Source organism: Taudactylus pleione, unplaced genomic scaffold (assembly GCF_031769625.1).
Source record: "Taudactylus pleione unplaced genomic scaffold, aTauple2 ptg000061l, whole genome shotgun sequence".
Classification (NCBI taxonomy): Eukaryota; Metazoa; Chordata; class Amphibia; order Anura; family Myobatrachidae; genus Taudactylus; species Taudactylus pleione.
This window is the reverse complement of record NW_028284463.1, coordinates 20,732,093-20,759,796: the sequence shown is the minus strand read 5'-3', so window position 1 is coordinate 20,759,796 and position 27,704 is coordinate 20,732,093. Positions and strand designations below refer to the sequence as shown.

Here is a 27,704-nt window from a genome sequence, read left to right as displayed (position 1 = left end):
GAGACAGCCGTCTTGAGGTCTCGGGGCTTCTCCAGTTCGGTTATTGGTACCATGCTCAGGGCACGCAAGCCTGCTTCAGCACGGATTTATCACAGAGTGTGGCACACTTACTTTCAGTGGTGTGAGTCCAGACTTTATGATCCTCAGGTGTTCCGAGTTTCTAGGATCTTGGAATTTCTTCAGTCAGGATTGGATCTCGGCTTACGCCTTGCATCTCTGAAGGTTCATGTGTCCGCCTTGTCCGTGTGGTTTCAACGGCGGATTGCAATACTACCAGACGTTCACACCTTTTTCCAAGGTGTTCTCAGGATCCAGCCTCCCTTTGTGCCTCCTGTGGCTCCTTGGGACTTGGCGGTGGTGCTACGGGTCCTGCAGGGTCCTCCTTTTGAGCCTCTTGAGGCGGTGGAGCTCAAGTGGCTGACATTTAAGACGGTTTTTCTCCTGGCAATTGCTTCGGCCAGGAGGGTGTCTGAATTGGGGGCGCTTTCCTGTCGCCCTCCTTTCCTGATTTTTCACCAGGACAGAGCGGTGCTCCGCACTCGTCCTGAGTTTTTGCCCAAAGTGGTCTCGAAGTTCCATATTAATCAGGAACTTGTTGTGCCAGCTTTTCAGTCCCCTGATCTTTCAGCTGGTGAGACTTCCTTAGATGTGGTCCGGGCGCTTAGAATTTATGTAGACCGGACGGCTTCGGTTAGGAAGTCTGATTCCTTGTTTATCCTCTTTGGTTTTCACAAGAGGGGTTGGCCTGCCAACAAACAAACGTTAGCCCGTTGGCTTCGTTCCGTTATTTGTGAGGCTTATGCACAGGAGGGCTTACCTGTGCCAGCCTCTGTTAAGGCTCATTCCACTCGTTCTGTGGGTCCCTCTTGGGCTGCTAGACGTGGCGCTTCTGCTGTTCAGCTGTGTAAGGCGGCCACTTGGTCTTCAATTCAAACGTTTTTGAGATTCTATGCGTTTGACACCTTTGCCTCTCAGGATGCATCCTTTGGGCGCCGGGTACTCCTTTCAGCACAGGAGCGTCCCCGCCCTTAGTTGTACTGCTTTGGGACATCCCCAAGGTCAACCCTGTGGACCCCCTATGGACCCTGAAGTAGAAAACAAGAGATATGGTAAGAACTTACCTTTGTTATCTCTGTTTCTACGAAGTCCATAGGGTCCACAGGGCGCCCGCCCTGACGCACCTGGCTTCAAATGGGCTGTGTGGCTGGTCACCGGTTTTCCGTCTCCCATTTCTGTGAGTATGGTTTCTTGTGTGTTCCAGTCTTCCTTCTCTCTGTTTAGTCTCCTCCTCCGGCCTTGGCTGCTTACCAACTGAGGTGCTGTGGCCGGGGGCGGGGTATAGAGGAGGACGGACCCAAGTGCATCCTGGGAGCAGCTAAAGCTTTAACTGCGTGGTGCCCATGGATCCAGATCCAGCTATACCCCAAGGTCAACCCTGTGGACCCTGTGGACTTCGTAGAAACAGAGATAACAAAGGTAAGTTCTTACCATATCTCTTGTTTTAACCACAGAGGTACTGTTAATGTATGGTCATGTGTAACTTCTAACTGAGGCGATGTGTACAGTGCCCCCCCCCCCCCCCAGGGACTGGCGCCGCGTAATACCGTGCAATAATGCAAAATTGTGAAATTATATTTAAAGACTCGGCTGTGGTAAGATGTGTCGGCAGTCATCAGATCGACATGAACATTTCGACATGACTGAAATGTCGTCATGGACGATAGTCAACATGATAGTGGCCCAGTGGTCACTTAACCGTCTCGCGGCGGCTCCAACGTCTTTTTCTGGGTCCCGGCAGCCTTGTGACAGTCCCTTCTGGCGCGGACCTGTGATAGTCCAGCTTTCTGGTAAGTGTTTCTCCCCTTATCCCTAACACGCCCGCCTCCCACTGCTGGTCGCTGATGGACACCGTGCACATTGCCCTCTCTGCAATGTTCCTGTCATCCAAACCGTGCCCTGCCTCCTAAAGATGGGGGAAGGGATCTTTGATGTTAGGGAGATCTGTGCCTGTGTCACAGTAACATCAGCGAAGAGCGACTATCATCAGAGGCACACTCCCAGGGCTCTTTCCTATCAGAGAGCCCTCTCCCATTTTTAAGTAGCAGACCCCAATCAGATGGCTCCCCCAGAGCCAGCAATCAGCAGAGTGCAGTCATGTGACCAACACACCTCAACTAATAGCGCTCATTACCAGGCTAGCAATGGGGAGCTGTTGGCTGAGCTCTGGATCAGTCACATGACCACAACACTGGTTACGCTCTGGAGGAGCCATCCGATTGGTGCCGTCAGAGTGCCGGTTGGCATGTCAAAAGAGCCAGGTGGGCTCGCCCATGATATTGATCCTGGGGAGAACACTAGTTTTAAACACTTTGCCACAGAGATGGTGGATATCGGTGATGAAACACTTAGTCCAAGATATATTGACATGAATTGAGAAATAGCTAATCTAAAATAAATCAAAGACAAAAAAACGTAAATGAACAAAGAAATAGCAGTATAGTGATTCACAAAATATATAAAAACTAAATGTTTAGGCTGTTTGGTGAGAACTTGGTGAGACGTTTTCTTTGTCCTAGTCAGAAACCTTTCCTCTCCGCACTGCTAGTTCTTCATGTAAGCTTTCTGTCTTTTATTGATCTTTTTATTCAAATTGTTCTCTCAAGTGTTTAATCCCTTCCATCCACCCTCTCTGTAGTACAGTGTATTACGCCTCACCTCCGTTAGGGATTACACACAGCCATACAGTAACTGTTCCACCATAGTTTGGAAATTACAGTTAGCACCTATGCATAAGAACTCAGCACTCAGCAGGAACTTTGCACTGATTGTTCATAGAGCTAGGTACACACTGGAGCGATGTCGTTCCGATTTGGCCAAACTGTAACGACCTATTGTGCAGTGTGTATGCGCGATATGCAAGCCCCGGCGGTCGCATGCAACGTTGTCAGGTCTGATGTTCTGCACAGCAAACCTGGCGATATCGTATGCGGCGCCGCAGTGTAATGGAGGACAGAACGAGTTATCGTTGGTATCCGGACTATAGATAGTTAAAAGGTCGATCATGTCTAGAAAAGACACCAGATGCTAAGGCCCCTACACGCTACACGATATCTTTAACGATTTGGCCGAATCCGACACATCGGAACGACAAATAGTTAAAATATGTGCATCGTGTAGTGTGTGCTGCCGTGGGGTCGCCGGCCTCATCGCCTGATCTTATGTGCAGCATATGAGATCAGGAGATGCGGCTGACGATCCCATGCAGCGCTATGCGGGGGGGGCGGCATATCGGGCGGTCGGACACCAGATCGCCCAGTGTGTACGGACCGCCCGATGTTGGCCGGTTGGCAGCCAGGTTGTGTCGCTTCGCTGGGTACACACATCGTTTAGTGTGTACCCAGTTTTAGACAGGCAATAGGTTGACAGGGATAAAAAGGTCAACACAGTAATGGTCGGCATGGAAGAGGGCCAAGTGGTCAACAGAAAAATGGCCAACGCACACATGGGGTTAGGCACTAGAAGGCACAGTTAGTATCCGGTACTTACCCCGATGGTTAGAAGATTGGGGTTAAAAGAAAAAGTCGCCCATTTTTGTGACGACTTTTTGACCCTGTTGACCATTTGTACCTGTCGACCTTCTTCCATATTGACCTTTAGTATGTTGACGTATTGCCTGTCTAACATCTGGTGTTTATCTAGACATTGTCGACCTTTTAACTGTCTTCTCTTTTATTCCACAACTGTGATCGTTCCGTCGTTCATTACATTGTTCTGATGTGTACACAGGATCCAACATGTCGGCACGTCGGGCGTATATATCGGCTGGGTACACATCGCTCATCGTGTACTCAGGTTAACACTATCAATAAACAACTGCGGGGAAAGGACATAACTAACTGCAGGAAGGGAGGGTTTTGTTACTTTCCACTAATAAATATATATTCCGATTCAGTGTAAAGTCCAGTGCTTCCTTTTTTATTTTTGTTTTAACTATGACTCTGTCTTAGGCTGGGTACACACTACACGATGTGCAACCCAGCCGGCGGTGCGATGCAGTGTAACGATACATAGCATGCGCCGTACACACAGCGCAATAAGGTGTAATACGGCGCCATGTGTTATTACATGTTGCATATAAAGGCACCGCGTCGTTCATTGCGTCGTCCCATCTGCCGTGCAGAACAATGGGACAATGCGATGAAACGATGGTTTGGGGGCGTACACACTATACGATGTGTACAATATATGGTGTAGTGTGTCCCCAGCTTTACATGTTCTGTCCCTTGTTACTGCATGGCGCTCTTTCACATCTAGTTCCTGCATGGCCGAGGGAGGAAGGAGCTGAACATGCGCACAGTCCAGACCATGAAGATCGGGCTGAAGGATCAGAACAAGGGCCTATTCTCAGTGTGGCAGGAGATCTTCCAGCTCCCTAAAGTCCAGAGGTAAGGTGGCCTGGGGTGGAGCAATGCTACCAAGATACTGAAAGCAGCCCTCTGTTAACGCAACGTATGAAAAGGGAGCTGATTGGTAGCTAGCTAAGGTTGAAGGCCCTTATTATTGGCACCAGGTCCCCTCAACTTTACCTAAGTTCATTGTATGGTTCACAACGTTTTTCTTCCCATTGTAGTCCCTACACCATAGGTTCCCAAAGTCCGCCATTACAGTGCACGTTTTAGGGATATCCATGCTTGATCACAGGTGACTTAATTAGTACCTCAATCCATTTGATTTAACCATCTGGACTCAAGCTTGGATATCCCTAAAACGTGAACTGTAATGGCGGACTTTGGGAACCTCTGCCCTACACCATTAATTTTCTCAAATAAATGTTATTGTGTAAAGCACCACAAGAATCAATGATTCCCAATTCAATATGCAAAACAGATGATACAGTTGCTTGGCAATAAACAGACATCCAAACAGCTAATTACCTCATAACAAGAGAAAAGTGACTAAGCATAAATCTACATTTCTACTTCAGGGTCCATAGGGGGTCCACAGGGTTGACCTTGGGGTATAGCTGGATCTGGATCCACGGGCACCACGCAGTTAAAGCTTTGCTGCTCCCAGGATGCACTTGGGTCCGTCCTCCTCTATACCCCGCCCCCGAGCCACAGCACCTCAGTTTTAGTTGGTGTCCGGCCGGAGTCGGGTCACCCTGCGCAGTGGGGCTAAGCAGCCCCTAAGCTTTATTTTTTAAAAGAAGATTTTATTATTTTATTTTTACTATCTTCAGAGCGGCAGCATCAGACTGTCCATCTGGACATCCACGCTGCCGCTCCAACAGCCCCGCTGGCGCTGCGACGCCGGTACTGATCCGGGGATCGCAGCGGGACCCCGGAGTCAGTGCTAGCATGGCTCCGGGAGCTCCCACTGACTGCTGCCGGACTCAAGGGGCCAGGTAAGCCGCGTGCAGCGCTTCGCGCTGCGTGCGGGGAATAATGCAGTCTTCATGCCGCCGGTCTCTGGGGACAGACCGGCGGCGCTAGTAGCGGCGGCGGGCTCCCCCACTATGTGGCATACCCCGCGTGTCTGCTGACCTCCAGGGTGTAAGACCGGCGGGGAACCGGCTTTCCTGGGGGTTTTCATACTAGCAGGGGAGGCAGCCTTCCCTGCTTCAGTGCTCCTCCCCTCAGCCCAGCGCGCCTTTTCTCAAGCGTGCTGGCGTCGCTGGGCTGTAATCTCCTGGCCACTCCTCCTCAGTGGTCTCCGGCGGCCATCTTCAGGCAGCATCGCAGAGCTCCCAGGCAGGCTTCCAGTGGACCAGTCCCCCTGCGTACCTCTCCCCTGATCAGGACAGTGTTCGCAGCGCTATAGCCCTCCCAGACACTGAATCTGGGAGGTTGATTGTAGCGGAAGGTGCAGTGAGTATAACTTCTCTGCATGGTATGTGACTATTGCTAGTGCTGCTGTCTGTGCTTTTTTTTTTCTACTTACTGTCAGTTTTTTACCTATCCCTTTCCTTCTCCTACGGCCCGCAGGTGCATGGGGGAGGGGTGTTCTTTCTGTGTAACCTCACTTATATAAATCTACGTATTTGTGAGGTCCGTCACATACTGCGGTGTGCTCCTCAGTACCAGTTTGTGGGCTGTTCGGGTTGCATACTTGGGAGTGCGTGGGTGTTATACGCCTTACCTCGTTTCGGTGAGACACTTTTATTGCAAAAAAGTTTGTGTCATGTCTGATGAGGAGAATGAGCGCTCTGTGGCTCCTGTGTTGTTTTCCTGCCGACGCTGTTCGCCAGGAGTTGACGGGGCAGATTTGTCTCTTTGACGGTCTGTGTGGGCGGTGCCAGTTGGTACCTGGACCTTCTAAACCCCCGGTGGCGCAGGATCCTCCGTGGGCGATGTTTACGCAAGTGCTGGCGTCGATCGCGGACCGACTTGCGGTCCCGACTGCGGCCCCTTCTAGGGCGTTGCCCCAGCCTACCATCCCCCGTTCCCCGGGTGTGACGCGTCTGGTGCAGTCTCCTCCCGGGTCTCAGACTGTGGGTCCTTATGCGGGTTTGCCGGTATACGTGCAATCCCCCACGGTGCCGCAGCAGTCGATGGTACCTTTTCAGGGCTATCCTCAGGCAGTACCCCCGCCTTGGGTGGACGTCCTCTCCAGCTCTGTTCAGAGCCTGGCGGCTTCGTCATCGGATTTTCAAACTATGTTGCACAGTGATTTGCCCCCTCGGGCGTCCAAGCGTTCCGTTCCGGCTTCACTGGCGGCTCAGTTCACGGACACGGACGTGTCTTCGGATGACGGGGAGATCCATGAAGACTCTGACTCGGATGCGGGGGCCCAGGAGGTGGAGGCTAAGTCTTCCATTAATGTGCCGGCATTGGTTAGGGCGGTGTGGGCCATCCTTCACATTGAGGAGGATGTGCCGGCCCCCAGGTCAAAGTACCCAAATTTTAAAAAGGCCAAAGTAGCTTCGACGGTTTTTCCCCTGTCCGATCAGTTGACGGATCATATGGCAGGGGCCTGGCAGTTGCTCAGCAAGAGGTTCCAACCGCAGAAGTGGTTGGCTTCGAACTATCCGTTTCCGGAGGCTCATTGCAGGAAGTGGGAAACTCCTCCCGCGGTGGATTCCCACGTTACCCGCTTAATTAAAAGCGCTACGCTGCCTTTGCCGTCAATCTCCTCCCTGAAAGATCCCACAGACAGGAAAGTGGAGACTTGTTTAAAGTCTATCTACTCTCTCTCGGGGGCGGTGGCCCGTCCGTCCATGGCCATCTCTTGGGTGGCTAAGGCCATCGAGAGCTGGGCCAATGCTTTGGAGTATACCTTTCCGGAAGATGCTCCGGAGATCCAGAGAGCATTGATAGGACAAATGAGGGATGCGGCTTCCTACATTGGGGAAGCGTCGTTAGATGCAAGCCTGCTGACCTCTCGGGTTTCGGCTGCAGCTGTGTCGGCGCGTCGGTCCTTGTGGCTGAGGTCTTGGAGAGCTGACGTTGACTCCAAAAAGGGGCTAGAGGCCTTACCTTTTAATGGGGAGTTGCTTTTTGGTCCAGACTTGGACAAAATTGTGGACACTCTGGCTAAATCTAAATCAGCCTTCCTCCCTTCGGCTTCTGCACCTACCAAGGTTCGGAGCTCTGCTTTTCGGTCCTTTCGGGTTCAGGGCAAGGCCAAAGGTCAGTCCTTCCCGAGGCAGTCGACGACCAAGGCCGCTTCTAAGCCCAAGAAACAGGCCTGGAGTGCCAGGCGCCCTTCTTCCAAACAGGAAGATAAACCTTCTGCCTGATGGGATGGGCCTCCCTCTGGGGGACCCCAGAGTGGGAGGCCGACTTCTTCTATTTGCCCAGTGCTGGCACAATACAACCACGGATGCCTGGGTTCGAGAAGTGGTCTTCCAGGGGTACGCCCTGTCTTTTCGGCACAGACCGCCCCACCAGTTTTTCTGCACGAGTCCTTCTCAGGATACGACCAAGTCCTTACAGATTCAGAAGCTATAGAGTCCTTGCTGACAGCAGGGGTCATTGTTCCCGTTCCTCAATTACAACGAGGGATGGGGTACTATTCTTCTCTGTTTCTGGTGCGGAAACCCAATGGTTCTCATCGCCCTATCTTCAACTTGAAGTCTCTGAACAAATTCCTCAGAGTTCCCAAGTTCAGGATGGAAACGCTACGTTCCATCATTCTGGCGATGGAACCGGGGGATTACATGGTGTCCCTGGATATCCAGGACGCCTACCTCTATGTTCCGATAGCACCTTCGCACCAGCGGTATCTGAGGTTCGCTATCCTTCAACACCATTATCAGTTCCGGGCGCTACCCTTTGGTCTCTCCACGGCACCGAGGGTGTTCACGAAGATTATGGCGGTCATGGCCGCACATCTTCGGAACCAGAATGTACGGCTGCTGCCGTATCTGGACGACCTCCTGTTGCTGGCGAGCTCCCCGGAGGTACTGCTTCCACATCTCCACCTGACGATCGCTTGCCTGCAAGCGCACGGGTGGCTGATAAATTGGAAAAAGTCCTCCCTGATTCCATCTCAGCGGATGGTTCATTTGGGAGCCCTGCTGGATTCTCGTCAGCAAAGGATCTTCCTGACCCCGGAGAAGGTCTCCTCCCTGCAGCTGAGGATACACAGTTGCCGCCTGTCGGTCCATTCGGTTATGAGAGTTCTGGACTCCATGGTGTCAACATTCGACATGGTGGAATTTGCCCAGTTCCATTCCCGGCCCTTGCAGGGGCTGATTCTATCGGAATGGAACGGGTTACCTCACCGGATCCGCTCTCAGTTGCTGGTGTTGTCCCCGGAGGTTCGGCAGTCTTTGGCTTGGTGGCTTCAAACAGCTGCGCAGGACAGAGTACCAACGATGTACTGAAGGGAAGATCCCCCCAAAAGTCGCCGTTGCTCATACCACATGGTATTTTTCAAAGCATCCTCCATTCTACATTGAAGTTCGCCAGGCAAAATGGAGATATAATTCCCATGTGTCCTAAAATCGTGAGGTTAAACATACTTTGTTCAAGGAGGTTGCTATCCAGTCCATATTGGAAATACGGAATCACTTATTTTGAAACTCCCGCAAGGAAGGAGGAGAAGTTGAAATCCAATTCTGCAAAATAACTTTTCGGGCAGCAGCACTAATTGCTAAAAGCAGCTTCTTACATCCCCTCCGCAGTCCTTTGTGTGCTAGGTACCATCCCAAATATAGCCCATTCTGCTGTGAATGGGATATCATTTACCAAACTATCTAGGGAGAATTTTCAGACTGTGAGCCAAAACTGACGTAGTAATGGGCAGGACCAGAAGCAACGTAGGGGATTACGCTTGTGGAGTCTGACATCGTAGACCGTTATACGAAGAAGTAATTCCTGCTAAGTGTTGCCTCTGAGGTGTGAATTAAGACCTATGAAAGATATTTAAAAACATTTGCGCTGCAGGTAATAACTTACATGAGCTATGCAGATTGTCAAGCTAGGCTACACACGTTAGCGGTGAGAAGGAGGAACGCCATTGGCTGACCCCTGTTCTATCCTGCTCATGATCTATCTGTATGCCGTTCATTTTTACTCGGCCCCTGCTTCTCACACAGTCGTTTTCTGCCCCCAGAAAGCGCATCGGTCAAGATCTTTCCACTTCAGACCACCAGCACCTTCCAGGAAGTGAGAATGATCCCCTCAATGTGTTGGGCAGAACGCCACTAAGCGTTATGGCCCAAAGGTTTCACCATATCTTGCACCTTACCACCGCCACGGGGGAGTATGAGAAGCTAACAATGGTAAGCGCTCAGCCGTCTGTCTATAGTGGGGTGATTTTATCCTGGTTACAGATGTGCCCACATTCACTTAGCGTGTCTGGGCCACACGGTGCGAGAGACACTTCTCAAGACCTGGACGCTCTGCCACGGGTAGCGATTTGTAGTTTTTCTTAAATGATGCGTCGTATTCGTACTGTAACCGCATACAAAGTCACTCGGTGTTCAAGGCACGCTAGATTAGTACTTTTGTCACCAAGGAATCTGTGTAAAGTAGCAGATTAAGCACGATGACACGTGGCATAATACATGGTGCGGCTACTCTACCGGAACATTGTATTTGGCCTTTTTTACCCAGATTTGCGGCCGAGTTGCGCGAAATGCGAGCGCCAGTAGTCTGTGTGCCCTTGCATTGTACTTCTGTCTCATTAGTATTTCGAATAATATACATATTTAAAAAAGAATACTGATTCGCAAAGTCCAGGGTATGCCGAACAGGGCTATTTGGCGCAATTTTAGAAAAAGTGTATGTGGACACATCTGTACGAATGTATTCATACTCTTTGGCCGACGTGTTTCCGCCACTGTTCTAATATATCTTCCTTTCTGCAGGGACTATATGATAACTTCTTAAACATGAAAGTGAAGGAGTCGAGTTTTGGCACGGTCTGTTCAGCACTGGACTGGCTGGAGTTCACAGACATAGTTAATAACACTATAATGCACGGGCAGAACTTCCAGCTCATGAGATACCTGCCTTTCCTCCCAGTTGCCTTCCATCTTTTCTTTGCAGCCTCAAACATACCCCGAATTGCCTATCCCAACGTCCACTATGAGGTACGTACAGGGGCATTGTCTTCTAGTTGCCTTGTAAAAAATCTCATTCTCCCGAGGAACTGTAATCGTGTCATAGATTTATAATACTAAAGTGACGTTTGTGGAAGCTTTAAACTCTGGTATACAACACCTGTATAATCCCATGTCTGTGTTCTTGCTTTATATGGCCACAGAGCTCCTGGGTGACCTCGAATAGCCTTGTAATCCACAGTAAGGATTGTGCTCTCCCTTTAAAATGCAAAAAAGCATTTATTTACATATATTAAAGGGTTAACCGGACAGCAGCTTTTATGAGAAGGGGTAGACGACACCTTGATCCGTTACCTGTATCTCCTGAATAAACACACCTGCCGGTGTCCCCAGAGCGGTTGCGCCCTTGTTTACTGTTAATCTGTATGTTTGCGGCAGTATCTTGCCTAGAAGTGGTACTCTGATAAACGCTTCAGATGAGTTCTTGTCTTTTTATTGTAACTTTCCTTCATATTTCCATACAGGGTACAAAGTCTTGGTGAAAGGCTTTAGTGAAAATTAATAATAATCTGATTACACCAGTAGGCAACCTGTGACACTCCAGCTGCTTTGGAACTACACATCCTAGCATGGGGATATAGTTGTGTGTTCCAGTCACAATCCCGTCGCCAGAATGCCAGCTAGGGATTTATGACAGATGTTGAGATACCAATGCCTGTCATAATCCCAAAGCTGGAATCCAGGACGACGTGGGACCGAATGAGGAAAGTCCAGGCGCCCCCGTCCTCTTAGACTCAGGGGGGGAGTGTTAGGTTAGGAGGCTCCCGGGGGGATTTAGGGTTAGCCCCCCCCCCCCCCCCCCCCCGGGAGGGTTAGGCTAAGGGAAGGGGGGGTTAGGGTTAGGCACCCCCGGGGAGAGTTAGGTTTAGGGAGAGGGGAGTGGGGTGTTAGGTTTAGGCACCCCTAAAGGAGGGTTAGGGGGGGGAAGAGTGGAGGGTTAGCTTTACTTACCTCCGCTGTTGGGGTTACCTCCTGTCGGCCTCGCATTGCCGGGATTTGAACCGCCGGCTTTACAATCCCATTCCCCTAGCATGCCCTACTACAGGTTTGCGGTTAGGACTTGCTAAAACTGTGCTAAGGCATGCTGACATGTTTAGAGCAACAGGTTGCCCTGAGAGTTAGACGTTTAACAGTCACATCAGCATGGAGAGTATGACAGATCTTCCAGTGTAACTTTAGATGGGCTAGTCCTAGTTAAGATTAGGGTCCCCTAGTTTTGTTGCAGTACTCTGTAGTAACCTGTAGATGGTGCTAGCAGGTCACAGAATTATGTAAAGTATTGCAGATTCAAACAGAGTCACTTGGGGACCAGAAAACGCTCTCTAATGGGTCTGTCATTCTAAAATACTTGTCTGTGAGGGCTTTTATTTGGACTAAATGGAAACCTCCTGAGGGGGGGTGCAGCACTCAGTCCTGCACAAGTTTGAAGTTCGGCTTGAAAATGTTTTTATTTGTAATACCTAATCTTACTCACAATTCTAATCATCGCGGGGTCCATTTTCAGTTTCTGATCAAGACATAATGTTCCCCCTGTATTTACATAAAGATGGCATTTTGATGATGACGGGTCCCCTCTATGATTAATGATGGCTGCATGTCTTCTCTGCTCTTTGCTCAGGCCCAGTCCAAACTGAACCAGATGCAGAACACACTGCACGCCATGCTGTGTGAGATCACTCCCGCCATCCGCACACGTGTGGGACCGGACTCCCTGGTCCTGGATGCTCTGTGCCTTCTGCTTGATGTCATCTCTCCGAAGCTCCGCCCTGTAAGTAGCACCTTATTTCGGGCTCCTCTCCTCGGTAGGGCCCTGCACAGCCATCTTCCCGGGCTAAGTAGCCTTATTCTGTTTATGCGTTGGTAATCGCTGGGCGTCCGCGATTCTGTAGTGCGTGTGGCTTGCTATAATTCTGTTTACAGGGCCTCCATTAGGCATTAGTTAATCCACGTGGAATGTGTCGTTTTGCAGCTATTTGTGTGTGTTTATTTATTTTATGCATTGCGTACGAAGCAGTGTCTTGCTCCCCAGCTATTGTGGAACTACAAGTCCCAGCAGAGCCAGCCCACCTCTGGTTTTAAGCACTGTGCACATTTGTGTATGCAATGCACTGTGATCCTGACTACACGTTTCAGGCTCCACAGACTGTTACAAGCCCTGACAGTCTCTCAGCCCCGCTGTGCTCTCTTGAATGCAGAGATGTCACACAAGGTCACTGTCTCCCCGAGGGTCTGAGGTTATTTTCTTTTATGCTCCTTTTATTTGGACCTGTAAGCCCTAGGCTCATGTCCTTTTTAATTTAATTGTAATTGATGTGAACAAAAAGCAATTTAATCTGTCTCCGGGTGGGCCAAGGCAATTAGACTGAAGACTCCTTTTTAGGCCCGAAGTCTCAGACCCTTTATATACAGCAACACTTGTTCTCGTGCTGCTGAGCTTATGTATACAGTGTACCCGGTGTTTATCATCTCATGGTATGCACAAAATGTCTGTATGTAAATATGCAGCAATACATTGCCCAAATAAGAGCAACAGTCAGATGTGCCCCCTCGTACTGTCAGCCTCAATACGACCATGTGGCGCGAGGTCCTGTGCGGCTCGGCTTGCGCCTAGTGCCTTTTTTCGTGTCTTTTTCGCCTGGAAATGTGTATTAGTCGCAAACCGCTACAGGGAACTGCACAGATTAATGTGATATGTGACCCCTGTATATCTGTGTGTGACTGACTCTATATACGAAGCACAACGGAACTTTGGCGCGAGAAAAAGCCGCGGCTGCTGCATTGTAACACTTCCTATACAGAGTCAGACCCAGTCACACATAGATTATACAAGTGTCGCCTGTCGCATTATTCACTGCAGTCTTGTAATACGATTTGTCACTTACATTTGCCACTAAGACAATTTCTGGCAAAGAGACGCTCTGGGCAAACTGAGTTGCACGGGACCTGGCGCACTAATAAGGGGTGACATCTGTGTAACAGCGAACAGTATTTCTAAATAATACTCTGTATATACACCATTGGCTGCTGATCCTATATAGCATGTGCTGGAGACATGTAATACTCTGTATATACACCATAGAGGTGGCTGCTGATCCTCTATAGCATGTACTGGAGACATGTAATACTCTGTATATACACCATTGGCTGCTGATCCTCTATAGCATGTGCTGGAGACATGTAATAATCTATATATACACCATTGGCTGCTGATCCTCTATAGCATGTGCTGGAGACATGTAATAATCTATATATACACCATAGAGATGGCTGCTGATCCTCTATAGCATGTGCTGGAGACATGTAATAATCTATATATACACCATTGGCTGCTGATCGTCTATAGCATGTGCTGGAGACATGTAATAATCTATATATACACCATAGAGGCGGCTGCTGATCCTCTATAGTATGTGCTGGAGACATGTAATACTCTGTATATACACCATTGGCTGCTGATCCTCTATAGCATGTGCTGGAGACATGTAATAATCTAAATATACACCATTGGCTGCTGATCCTCTATAGCACATGCTGGACACATATAATACTCTGTAGATACACCATAGAAGTGGCTGCTGATCCTCTATAGCATGTGCTGGAGACATGTAATAATCTATATATACACCATAGAGATGGCTGCTGATCCTCTATTGCATGTGCTGGAGACATGTAATAATCTATATATACACCATTGGCTGCTGATCGTCTATAGCATGTGCTGGAGACATGTAATAATCTATATATACACCATAGAGGCGGCTGCTGATCCTCTATAGCATGTGCTGGAGACATGTAATAATCTATATATACACCATTGGCTGCTGATCGTCTATAGCATGTGCTGGAGACATGTAATACTCTGTATATACACCATTGGCTGCTGATCCTCTATAGCATGTGCTGGAGACATGTAATACTCTGTATATACACCATTGGCTGCTGATCCTCTATAGCATGTGCTGGAGACATGTAATAATCTAAATATACACCATTGGCTGCTGATCCTCTATAGCATGTGCTGGAGACATGTAATAATCTATATATACACCATTGGCTGCTGATCGTCTATAGCATGTGCTGGAGACATGTAATAATCTATATATACACCATAGAGGCGGCTGCTGATCCTCTATAGCATGTGCTGGAGACATGTAATAATCTATATATACACCATTGGCTGCTGATCGTCTATAGCATGTGCTGGAGACATGTAATAATCTATATATACACCATTGGCTGCTGATCGTCTATAGCATGTGCTGGAGACATGTAATACTCTGTATATACACCATTGGCTGCTGATCCTCTATAGCATGTGCTGGAGACATGTAATAATCTATATATACACCATTGGCTGCTGATCCTCTATAGCATGTGCTGGAGACATGTAATAATCTATATATACACCATAGAGATGGCTGCTGATCCTCTATAGCATGTGCTGGAGACATGTAATAATCTATATATACACCATTGGCTGCTGATCGTCTATAGCATGTGCTGGAGACATGTAATAATCTATATATACACCATAGAGGCGGCTGCTGATCCTCTATAGCATGTGCTGGAGACATGTAATACTCTGTATATACACCATTGGCTGCTGATCCTCTATAGCATGTGCTGGAGACATGTAATAATCTAAATATACACCATTGGCTGCTGATCCTCTATAGCACATGCTGGACACATATAATACTCTGTAGATACACCATAGAAGTGGCTGCTGATCCTCTATAGCATGTGCTGGAGACATGTAATAATCTATATATACACCATAGAGATGGCTGCTGATCCTCTATTGCATGTGCTGGAGACATGTAATAATCTATATATACACCATTGGCTGCTGATCGTCTATAGCATGTGCTGGAGACATGTAATAATCTATATATACACCATAGAGGCGGCTGCTGATCCTCTATAGCATGTGCTGGAGACATGTAATAATCTATATATACACCATTGGCTGCTGATCGTCTATAGCATGTGCTGGAGACATGTAATACTCTGTATATACACCATTGGCTGCTGATCCTCTATAGCATGTGCTGGAGACATGTAATACTCTGTATATACACCATTGGCTGCTGATCCTCTATAGCATGTGCTGGAGACATGTAATAATCTAAATATACACCATTGGCTGCTGATCCTCTATAGCACATGCTGGACACATATAATACTCTGTAGATACACCATAGAAGTGGCTGCTGATCCTCTATAGCATGTGCTGGAGACATATAATAATCTATATATACACCATAGAGATGGCTGCTGATCCTCTATAGCATGTGCTGGAGACATGTAATAATCTATATATACACCATTGGCTGCTGATCGTCTATAGCATGTGCTGGAGACATGTAATAATCTATATATACACCATAGAGGCGGCTGCTGATCCTCTATAGCATGTGCTGGAGACATGTAATAATCTATATATACACCATTGGCTGCTGATCGTCTATAGCATGTGCTGGAGACATGTAATAATCTATATATACACCATTGGCTGCTGATCCTCTATAGTATGTGCTGGAGACATGTAATACTCTGTATTTCTACTTCAGGGTCCATAGGGGGTCCACAGGGTTGACCTTGGGGTATAGCTGGATCTGGATCCACGGGCACCACGCAGTTAAAGCTTTCACTGCTCCCAGGATGCACTTGGGTCCGTCCTCCTCTATACCCCGCCCCCGAGCCACAGGCACCTCAGTTTTAGTTGGTGCCCGGCCGGAGTCGGGTCACCCTGTCGCAGTGGGGCTGCAGGAGCAGCCCCTAAGCTTTATTTTAAAAGAGAATTTTTTTTTATTTTTTTCTACTTTTTTTACACTTTTAGAGCGGCAGCATCAAGACTGTCCTTTAGGACGTCCACGCTGCCGCTCCTTCTCCCCGCTGGCGCCGCGACGCCAGTACAGCTCTGGGGATCGCGGCGGGACCCCAGAGCCTGGACTAGCCGGGCTCTGGGGACTCCCTTGACTGCTGCCGGACGCGACAGGGATTAGGTAAGCCGGATACTTTATATGCAGTCAGAAGCCTCCGGTCTCTGGGGACAGACCGGAGGTGCTAGCGGCGGCGGCGGGCTCCCCCTCTATAGAGGAATACCCCGCGTGTCCGCTAGACCACCAGGGTAACAGGCTGGTAGAGGGACCGGCAACCTGGGGGTTAATTGCTAGCCAGGGGAGGCAGCCTTCCCTGTCTAGCGGCTCCTCCCCTCAGCTCAGCGCGCCTTTCAACTAGCAGTCTGGCGTCACTGAGCTGCTCTTATCTCTCGGCCACTCCTCCTCTGAGGTCTCCGGCGGCCATCTTTACTGGCAGGCATCGCAGACTCCCAGGCGGTATCAAGTGGACCGGTCCCCCTGTGTACCTCTCTCCCCTGCTAAAGGACAGTGTACACAGCGCTATAGCCCTCCCAGACACTGAATCTGGGCGGTTGATTGTAGCGGAAGGTGCAGTGAGTACTAACTTTTCTGCATTGTATGTGACTATTGCTAGTGCTGCCTGTCTGTGACTTATTTCTGCTTACTGTCAGCTTATACCTATCCCTTTCCTTCTCCTACGGCCCGCAGGTGTGTGGGGGAAGGGCGTTTTTTCTGATACTCTCACTTATATAAATCACGTATTTGTGGGATCAGTCACATACTGTTGTGTGCTACACAGTACCATATCTGGGCTGTTGTGTCGCATACTGGTGAGTGCGCGGGTGTTAAAACCGTAATTCCTCTGGTGATACGTATTTCTCGTGTATTTACGGTATCATGTCTGATGAGGATTTTGAGCGCTCTGTGGCCCCTGTGCTATTTTCCTGCAGACGCTGTGCTGCTGGAGTTGATGGGGAGGACTTCTCTCAGGATGGTCTGTGCGGGCGGTGCCAGCTGGTACCGGGCCCCTCCAACCCCCCTGTGTCACAGGACCCTCCTTGGGCGATGTTTTCACAGGTGCTGGCATCTATTGCGGACGGATTATCGGTCCCATCAGCGGTCCCTTCTAGGGCGTTGCCTCAGCCCACCATCCCCCATTCCCCGGGTGTTCCGCAAATATTGCGGTCTCCCCCCGGGGCCCAGACTGTGGGTCCTTACCTGGGACTGCCTGTGTATGTGCAGTCTCCCCCAGTGACGCGTCAGTCTGTAGTGCCTTTGCAGAGTTTTGCTCCGACGGCTCCTCCGCCTTGGGTGGATGTTCTCTCCAGCTCCGTATAGAGTCTGGCGGCTTCATCCTCGGCGTTTCAGTCGATGTTGCAAAGTGATGTGCCACCAAGGGCGTCTAAACGTCCGGTTGTGAATTCACTAGCTGCGCAGTTGTCGGACTCGGAAGTGTCCTCAGATGATGGAGAAATCCATGAGGACTCTGACTCTGATGCCATAGGGCAGGAGGTGGAAGCTAAGTCCTCCATTAATGTTCCAGCCTTAGGGCGGTGCGGGCTATCCTACATGTTGAGGATGATGCGCCGGCTCCTAGGTCGAAGTTTCCTAATTTCTCCTTCATCCACTAGGGGACACTGGAGTTCAAGACAGTGGGGTATAGACGGTGGTAGAGTAGAGCCTGGCACTTTAAATAATTCAGAAGTGTGACTGGCTCCTCCCCCTCTATGCCCCATCAGCCCCAGTTTTAGAAATGTGCCCGAGAAGAGCCGGTCACATAGGGCTGAGCTCCAGCCCACTCTTAGTAATTTTACTTTTATTTTAACTTTTATTTATTTTCATAGCTTCAACAAGCATTGAGGACAGGCTGACAGAGTGCTGCGTCTGTCAGCCTGCTACATGGAGGCATCAGGAGACCCGCCACCACTAATAAAGAGTGCGTGTCCGGGTCCCAGGCACCCTGGCAGTAGCTCAGGGAGGGACACGCCACAGTTTAATATAGAAGCTGTGTCCGTGCTTCCCCATGCCTAGCCGCAGTCCTGATGCCAGCAGCTGGTAAGTATAGCTCTGTTCCCCTGACTAGCGTGGGACTGAGTTAGATCTGCGGCCCCTCCGCCCCCTCCCAGGCTCATACAGTCCTGGATTCCTGGTATAACGCCGCTAGCGTTATTACAAGGGGCGGAGCTACCGCGCATATAGCGCGGATACCCATCAAGGGAGACTGTTCAGACAGTCTAATTACATAGGTGCGCTGTGCAATGCCTTTCTACGAGCTGCTGGCGCATCTCTTAACATCCCTGCACTGCTGAGTCAGCGCTGGCTCACTTAAAAGAGTCTGACAGCGCTGTGTGACTGCTGCCGATGTGATCTCCTCCTCCCTCTGCTCTATGCCATAGTGGTGAGCAGCAGGGGTTAGTTTATTGCCGGTTAAGACCGGATGCAATAGCGCCGGGGCTCTACTCCCGGCAGTGAGGGGGCGTGGCTTAGGTCCGGCAGCCGTTACTGCTCCCTCTCAGTTGGCGCGCACTACAGCGCAGGCATATGCAGAGACTGTCACTGTACAGAATACAGGCAGTCTGTAACTTTGCAGAGGCAGCTGTTTGCAGTGCAGAGAGAGGGTAGAAGTTTGTGCCTGAAGATGCTGCACTCACTGTACCGCTGCTGGAGTTAGTTCCAAGCACATTTGTCTACCTATGACATAATGCAATATGGGTAGCGTTGTATACATGCCTACATGAGTTAAGTGTATGTATAAGTATATATGTGTATATATATGGGGCTTTCCTGCTTATATATACTGTCTGTTAAAACCAGTTTTGTTCTATTGATGTTTCCAATGAAAGAACTGTTAATAAATATATAGATGAAGAGGACCTATGTGTATAGTCTCCCCTGTGCATAGCTGTAGAATCTAGATAGAACCTAGTTTGGTCTCTATTATAGTACAATGCTGAGGCATACTGAGCTGTTTACAAATTATGCACGCAGTGTAGCAGTCTTCCTGCTTACTTAGTCACGCAGTGGCATGGTCCATATAGAACTTGGCTCATTTCTGTAGTTCCTATATGGTGGTCAGATTCCAGCAATGAACTTGTTAGTACTTTATCTAGCAGTAATGTACTTATATTCTGTAGGGGAGAGCACTTCAAAACTGTCGACTCCACAACTATCCTATCTGCTGCCCTATGTCATTGTGATGTCACTGTGTAGAGATAGTTGCGACTATTTTACAATTGTCTATCTCAAGATGGCTGCTGTTTGATTAAGAAATTAATCAGTACTCACTAATGTCAGATGTTATTGACGCAGTACCTCTACAACCCGCCGCCACTATTATAGAGTGAGTGTCTGGACCCCTGACACTAGCTCAGGGAGGAACATGCCGCAGCCTAATACAGAGGCTGTGTCCATGTCACTTTGCCCTCCGCATGACAAATATGCCTGTATTCGTTAAATATAATGCAGTATACTTCATTGACCTGAGGTCGTCCTTTTGATCCCCACTTTGAAAAGGTGGGTTCAACTGGAGCTCAAATGGCTCACCTGATAAGGCAAGGACAGAAGGCTCCCAGGATCTATACCAGTCTGGGACAGCACGCTGCTAAAATATCAGGCCTACAGAGGACACACAGCACATCAGCAGTCTCCCTGCGTGGAGGTAAGCCACAGTTCATACTTACCTGGCAGGGGAGATACCATGATCACAAAGGTGGTTCTCTCAGGGCGAGGCGCATCCATTGCACCATGGGTGTGCTGACCCCCGATGATTTCTCAAAATGCGGAAATCTCGACTGCATAATTTGTGGAAGTGGGGGACTGCGTTCACGTTTTCTCCTGGATAAATTATCGTTATCTGTGACCTTGTATGAGGGTACATGTATGCGATATGTGTATATATGTGTATGTATATGTGTATGTATGTATGTATATATATATATATATATATATATATATATGTATCGCTTCTTATCCTTGCCATAAAGGCAAGGGTAGGATTTGTTCTTATCAGTTTTATATCTGATACCTTGCATATTTTAAAAAGAAAGATACTGCAATTGGAGGCTGGACTCTCCTGCTGCGGTGGGTTGGTACAACAACTTCGATTTACACATACTATTTATGAATGTATTTGTTATATGTGTGGGTATACCTATGCTTCCGCAATCATTAGGTTACCTCTAGTTCCACAGATGGGAAGCCAGCTGGGATTACCAGAAGCTGTAGGCTATAATATATTATATTGGCTCTATAGACTAGAGTCATGTTCTGCAGTTTACATTGTGATAGTCACAATTCCCTAAGGCATGGCTTCTAATATGCACCATATACTTGTCTGGGAGCCTTCTGGTAGTCCACACATGTATATAAGATAGGCACTTACACCCTTCTGGGGTTACAGTTTTGTTCCTGTCAGTTTATATCTACGGCGCCCCCTTTTTGGGGGAGTTATTATTATTACAATGTATGTGTATATAGGTGTATGTATATATACTCGCTTTGACAAAGGGGCACGTATCCCCCGAAACGTCGGCCTGTTTGTTTCAACATAGTTTAGATATACCTTTTTGATCACTATTTAAGTCTCGGAGTCCCGCTATTTGTGGTTCCTACTATGTATATATTTATATATTATATAGAGCATAATGATCTCCTGGTGCAGGAGTCGGACAAGTATACTTACTATGTTGACTTCTCATGCAACTATTTGTCTAAGTGTACGTGTGTATGTATACCGATATATTCATGTTCCTCGTATGACTACTTCCTAATAATTGGGAAACACCTGTTTTTTTTTTTTTTTTAGCCCTAACTGGGGTTTTCTTTACAGATATATCCTTTTTTACTTGGGATAATTATTGCATTCTATGTCTATGTACAGGTACCTTTCTCTGTATAGGTTCCTGTACTCCATATTATTGTTTAGTCGCATATCTCAATAAAATGAGGCTATAAAGTGGCCCCTGGGTACATTCCTATCAGTACATAAAAATCCAGATTCTATTCCATCCTCAGGGCTTACTTGGTTAAATGACAACAGACCACACTTCTGTGCGTGAAGGTCTAGGGCCACCCACCGAATAGGCAGGGTCAGGCCTGGCTTGATTAGATTGGTGGGTATCCAGTAAATCATGGGCCCTGCGGTTCAAGTTTAATCCCTCATTGTGAACACTATGATTGTCAAGGGTCACTGGTGGGATCCATTATCAAATATGTAATATTTCTATGTGTATCTTGACCAGTACAGGGTCTTATTTAATTCTTTCACTATCCCGCCTCTTGACTAATACGCACTTAACCATTCTAAGTGTTAATGTACTAATACTTACTCTAGCAGACCGTGCTTGGGGTATATGTATAATCTATATAAGGATACATATCCCTAATGGAACAAGCTCAGGTATAGAGTCCTGTAGTACGACCTTCTTGTTACCACTAACATTTTGCTAGTTTTCTACAGTCTCTCCTACGGCAACATCGCCAGACTGAAGACTGTGCTATGGAGCATTGGTTTTTAGCCCACTGAAGCTACTCTCTATTCCCGATGTGACGGGTTGCTGTGAGATGGAGAAGGTCAGTGACATTCTACATAGTTTCTAGAGTGCTTCTAATTGCTCACAGGTAAGCGGTACCCCACTATTGCCTCGGAAGATGCTCCGATTTCATGCAACCTGACACGACATAGCCGTTATTCTCCCTTATGCATCCTAGCTGCAGACTTAGTAGCCATCCGCTCTTTTTAGCAGTAGGCTCTACCCTTTAGAGCTTTCCTGGCGTGCATAGTTCCAACATTGAGAATGTCACTTTATTCTTCTGTTGGGGTTATAATGAACTGTGACTGTAGCGCCTGTGGGCTAATGCACATCTTTACATTAAAGCGTGACAGTCATTATGTTCCACGCAGGGGGCCTGGTTGGTTTTCCTGTTCAGTACTGTGAATATTTTCATCACACTGACAGGTACCTGATGGGTACCTCTATGGTTGTCCTAGTTCTGTAGCCTTGCTGTATGGTTGCTTCCCTATATTGGTAGCTCTCACTGGGTGACTGTTGCATCCGTGCTCTTTAACTGCTAGGGTAACCGGGTTGTTTTTTATACTATGTTCAGGACAGCAGTTGATACTGCCTACGCACTTCCATCATGTTGGATGTTGTTTGGAGTTTGTTGCTGTGGGTTTCTTTTCAGGTCGGCACAGTGGCTTGTGCTGTAAGGTCTCCACCTGGGATGCCCCATACACTAATTCGAGACCCGCCCCAGGCAGTAGTAACCACTCAATAGGCAGACAACTGATGGGCTGCCAGACATTCTGCCAGTGGTCTGGTATGGGGATTTCCAGCTGCAAGGTTTCAGTTGCTGTTTTTCCCTCTGTTTCTGAGTTGATTGTACTGCTGTCTGACGCTCTGAAAGGAATTGTGGTCTCGATTCTTTCAGAGCTGCCTCTGCCTCATGTCATTGGGATCTCTATCCTTATGGGAGACTTCTATGGTTTCACTCTGGTTGCCAACCTTGTAGTAGTTGGACCTCAAGAATGGTCCAGGGCGACTGTTCGGTCTTGTCGTTTGCTCCCTGTATACTCTTGTTAGGAGTCTGTGGACAGGATCAACTCTGTATCTGTAGATTGGTATTGTTATATGTATAACTATATGAGTTATGTCCAGCAGTGCTGGGATTCTGCTGTCTCCAAATTATACAGCTTCTCATGTTCAACTCTGGTTCGTGCTTGGTCTGTTTCGGCTGAGCTTACGGTGTTCAGCTGTTTTCATCTGCGGCTGTTCTCTTGCTAGCAGTATTCCATTCGATTTACGCTGTAAGGTGTGGAATTTCTATGGCTGTTTAGCAAGGAGCCTTGATTGTCTCCTCTGCTCTACAACACTTGATCTTCAGCTCTTGCCTTTCCATTAGGCCTACGGTTCTTGGTGATCCCGGTTTTCGGTTTGCCAAGGGTTCGGCAAGTTCTCCGCGCTTCCCACCCGGGAGGTTGGCTTTGGGACGTCCCCACTGTCTTGAACTCCAGTGTCCCCTAGTGGATGAAGGAGAAAACAGGATTTTGGTACTTACCGATAAATCCCTTTCTCCGATTCCACAGGGGACACTGGACGCCCGCCCAGCGCTGCGTACCTGCCATTTTGTTTGGTTTCTTATAAGGTTGTGTGACTGCATATGTTCCCTGCAGTTGGTTCCTCTGTTCTCCCTCATTCGGGTCTTGTTCCGTTCTGTGGTCCTCTCCTTCTCCTCGTTTTCCTATGGTCCTCCTTCTCCTCTCGGGCTCAGTTCTTAAACTGGGGCTGATGGGGCATAGAGGGGGAGGAGCCAGTCACACTTCTGAATTATTTAAAGTGCCAGGCTCTACTCTACCACCGTCTATACCCCACTGTCTTGAACTCCAGTGTCCCCTGTGGAATCGGAGAAAGGGATTTATCGGTAAGTACCAAAATCCTGTTTTTAAAAAGGCCAAGGTGACTTCAACTGTGTTCCCCCTGTCTGATCAAATGGCGGCGGCCTGGCAATTACCCAGTAAGAGGTTCCATCCACAGAAGAGGTTGGCGGCGAACTATCCTTTTCCTGAAGCTCATTGCAGGAAATGGGAGACTCCGCCGGCGGTGGATTCCCACGTTACCCGCTTGATCAAAAGCGCGACGCTGCCATTGCCGTCTATCTCCTCTTTGAAGGATCCCACGGACAGGAAGGTGGAGACTTGTTTAAAGTCCATTTATTCTCTTTCCAGGGCGGTGGCTCGCCCGTCCATGGCTATCTCCTGGGTGGCTAAAGCCATTGAGGCCTGGGCCAATGCCTTGGAGGATACCTTTCCTGATGAGGCTCCGGATATCCAGAGAGCGTTAGTGGGACAGATTCGGGATGCAGCTTCCTATATCGGGGAAGCGTCTTTGGATGCCAGCCTGCTCACTTCTAGGGTGTCGGCTGCAGCGGTGTCTGCTCGGCGCTCCCTGTGGCTGAGGTCCTGGAGGGCTGATGCAGATTCAAAAAAGGGTCTGGAGGCCTTGCCTTTTAATGGTGATTTACTATTTGGTCCGGATTTGGACAAGATAGTGGATACTTTGGCTAAGTCCAAGTCGGCTTTCCTCCCTTCGGCCTCTGCGCCGGCTAAAGTGAGGAGCTCTGCCTTTCGGTCCTTTCGGGTTCAGGGTAAGGCCAAGGGCCAGTCCTTCCCGATACATTCGACGCCCAAGAGGAGTGCTCGGCGCCCTTCTTCCAAGCAGGAGGATAAGCCTGCTGCCTGATGGGACGGGCCTCTCTCTGGGGGACCCCAGAGTGGGAGGCCGACTTCTCCAATTCGCCCAGTGTTGGCACAATGCCACCACGGATGCCTGGGTTCGAGAAGTAGTCTCTCAGGGGTACGCCCTGTCTTTCGGTTCAGGCCGCCCCACCAGTTTTTCTGCACGAGTCCTTCTCTGGACAAGACCAAAGCTGGCCAGATTCAGGTAGCTATAGAATCCTTGCTACAAGCTGGGGTCATTGTTCCCGTTCCGCAGTCTCAGCGCGGGACGGGGTACTATTCTACTCTGTTTCTGGTGCAGAAACCCAATGGTTCTCATCGCCCTATCCTGAATTTGCAGTCTCTGAACAGATACCTCAGAGTTCCCAGGTTCAGGATGGAAACGTTACGTTCCATCATTCTGGCAATGGAACCCGGGGATTATATGGTCTCCCTCGATATCAAGGACGCCTATCTCCATGTGCCCATAGCACCGGCACATCAGCGGTATCTGAGGTTTGCTATCCTGAACCATCACTACCAATTTCGGGCGTTGCCTTTCGGCCTTTCCACGGCTCCGAGGGTGTTCACCAAGGTGATGGCAGTTATGGCTGCCCACCTTCGGGGTCAGGGTATACGACTGTTGCCGTACCTGGACGATCTTCTGCTGCTGGCAAGCTCCCCGGAGGTGCTTCTTCGACATCTCCACCTGACCATTGCTTGTCTTCAAGCACACGGGTGGTTGATAAATTGGAAGAAGTCCTCTCTGGTCCCATCTCAACGGATGGTCCATCTGGGAGCACTTCTGGATTCTTGTCAACAAAGGATTTTCTTGACTCCGGAAAGGGCGTCCTCCCTACAACTGAGGATACACAGTTGCCTGAGCAGTGGCAGGGTGTCGGTCCATGGTGTCGGCTTTCGACATGGTGGAATTTGCCCAGTTCCATTCCAGGCCCCTGCAGGGGCAGATTCTATCGGAATGGAACGGGTTACCTCACCGGATCAGAACCCAGATGCTGGTGTTGTCCCCGGAAGTGCGCCGGTCTCTGGCATTGTGGTGGCTTCAGTCAGCTCATCTCATCCAGGGCAGCCCCTTTTGGATCCCGGACTGGGTTCTGCTCACGACAGATGCCAGTCTCCGGGGTTGGGGGGCAGTGACAGGCTCGTTGTCTCTTCAGGGCCGTTGGTCGGCGGAGGAAGCCATCCTTCCCATAAACGTTCTAGAGCTGCGGGCAGTGTACCGTGCTCTACTGTCATCAGGCACCGGTCTTCACGGAAGAGCCGTTCAGGTGCAGTCGGACAACGCCACCACAGTGGCGTACATAAATCACCAGGGAGGGACTCGCAGTCGAGCTGCGATGTCGGAGGTGTCTCAGATCCTGGCTTGGGCGGAGTGCCACCTTCCGACGATCTCTGCAGTCTTCATCCCAGGAGTCCTCAATTGGGAGGCGGACTTCCTCAGCCGTCACGACGTGCATCCCGGGGAATGGTCGCTTCACCCAGAGGTGTTGCAACTTCTCGTGGACAAATGGGGACTGCCGGAGTTGGACCTGATGGCCTCCCGTCACAACTGCAAGTTGCCCGTGTACGGCTCAAGGACAAGAGATGCAGGCGCAAGCCTAGTGGACGCGCTGTCTGTGAAATGAACGTTTCACCTAACGTACCTGTTCCCTCCGATCTCCCTGCTGCTTCGGGTGCTCAGAAAAATCAAACAGGACGGGGGCACGTTTCTTCTGGTGGCTCCAGCGTGGCCCAGACGTCCTTGGTACTCCGATCTCAGGAGCTTGTCCGTAGACGCCCCGTTCCTTCTGCCTCAGCGTCGGGACCTGCTGTCTCAGGGGCCCTGCCTTTACCCGGATCTGGGTCGGCTGTCTTTGACGGCGTGGCTCTTGAGACAGCCGTCTTAAGGTCCCGGGGTTTTTCTACCTCTGTCATCAGTACCATGCTGAGGGCGTGTAGGCCTGCTTCGGCACGGATTTACCACAGGGTGTGGCACACTTACTTTCAGTGGTGTGAGTCCAGAAACTTTGATCCTCAGGTGTTCAGGGTTTCTAGGATTTTGGCATTTCTACAGTCCGGTCTTGATGTGGGCTTACGTCTTGCTTCCCTGAAGGTTCATGTGTCGGCTCTGTCTGTTTGGTTCCAACGACGGATCGCTACCTTGCCTGATGATCACACCTTTTTCCAAGGTGTGCTCCGGATTCAACCTCCCTTTGTGCCTCCTGTGGCTCCATGGGACTTGGCTGTGGTTCTTCGGGTCCTGCAGGGACCTCCTTTTGAACCTCTTGAGTCTATTGACCTCAAGTGGTTAACACTAAAAACTGTGTTTCTCCTGGCAATTGCTTCGGCCAGGAGGGTATCTGAGTTGGGGGCGCTTTCCTGTAGTCCCCCCTTCTTAATTTTTCACCAGGACAGAGCAGTGCTTCGCACTCGTCCTGAGTTTTTGCCTAAAGTTGTCTCTAAGTTCCACATTAATCAGGAACTGGTGGTGCCAGCTTTTCAGTCACCTGATCTTTCAGCTGGTGAGGCTTCATTGGACGTTGTCCGTGCTCTACGAATTTATGTTGATCGGACTGCTTTGGTTAGAAAGTCCGATTCCTTGTTTGTCCTCTTTGGTTTTCATAAGAGGGGTTGGCCTGCCAACAAACAAACGTTAGCCCGTTGGCTTTGTTCTGTTATTAGGGAGGCTTATATACAGGAACGTTTACCTGTTCCGGCCTCTGTTAAGGCTCATTCCACTCGGCCTGTGGGTCCTTCTTGGGCTGCTAGACGTGGTGCCTCCGCTGTTCAGCTGTGCAAGGCAGCCACTTGGTCTTCCATTCAGACATTTTTGAGGTTTTATGCGTTTGACACCTTTGCCTCTCAGGATGCCTCCTTCGGGCGCAGGATTCTCCTTTCTGCTCAGGAGCGTCCCCGCCCTTAGTTGAACTGCTTTGGGACATCCCCAAGGTCAACCCTGTGGACCCCTTATGGACCCTGAAGTAGAAAACAAGAGATATGGTAAGAACTTACCTTTGTTATCTCTGTTTCTACGAAGTCCATAGGGTCCACAGGGCGC

The 27,704-nt window shown here is 49.2% G+C and overlaps 1 protein-coding gene and 1 non-coding gene across 2 annotated transcripts in view; both read left to right on the top strand.

The window, feature by feature from the left end:
- The window catches only part of CHTF18 (chromosome transmission fidelity factor 18), a gene marked incomplete at its 5' end in the record, with an annotated part of 67,800 nt that overhangs the window by 13,194 nt on the left and 26,902 nt on the right, over window positions 1-27,704 (top strand). The window contains 4 exons of the mRNA XM_088465002.1: window positions 4,315-4,445; window positions 9,559-9,727; window positions 10,316-10,540; window positions 12,189-12,338. Coding sequence (XP_088321128.1) covers window positions 4,315-4,445; window positions 9,559-9,727; window positions 10,316-10,540; window positions 12,189-12,338 — 675 coding nt within the window. The remainder of the gene's footprint in view (window positions 1-4,314; window positions 4,446-9,558; window positions 9,728-10,315; window positions 10,541-12,188; window positions 12,339-27,704) is intronic.
- LOC148535140 (U1 spliceosomal RNA) lies at window positions 20,107-20,271 on the top strand. The gene has a single exon (XR_015876474.1). It is a non-coding gene; the product is annotated as a U1 spliceosomal RNA (small nuclear RNA).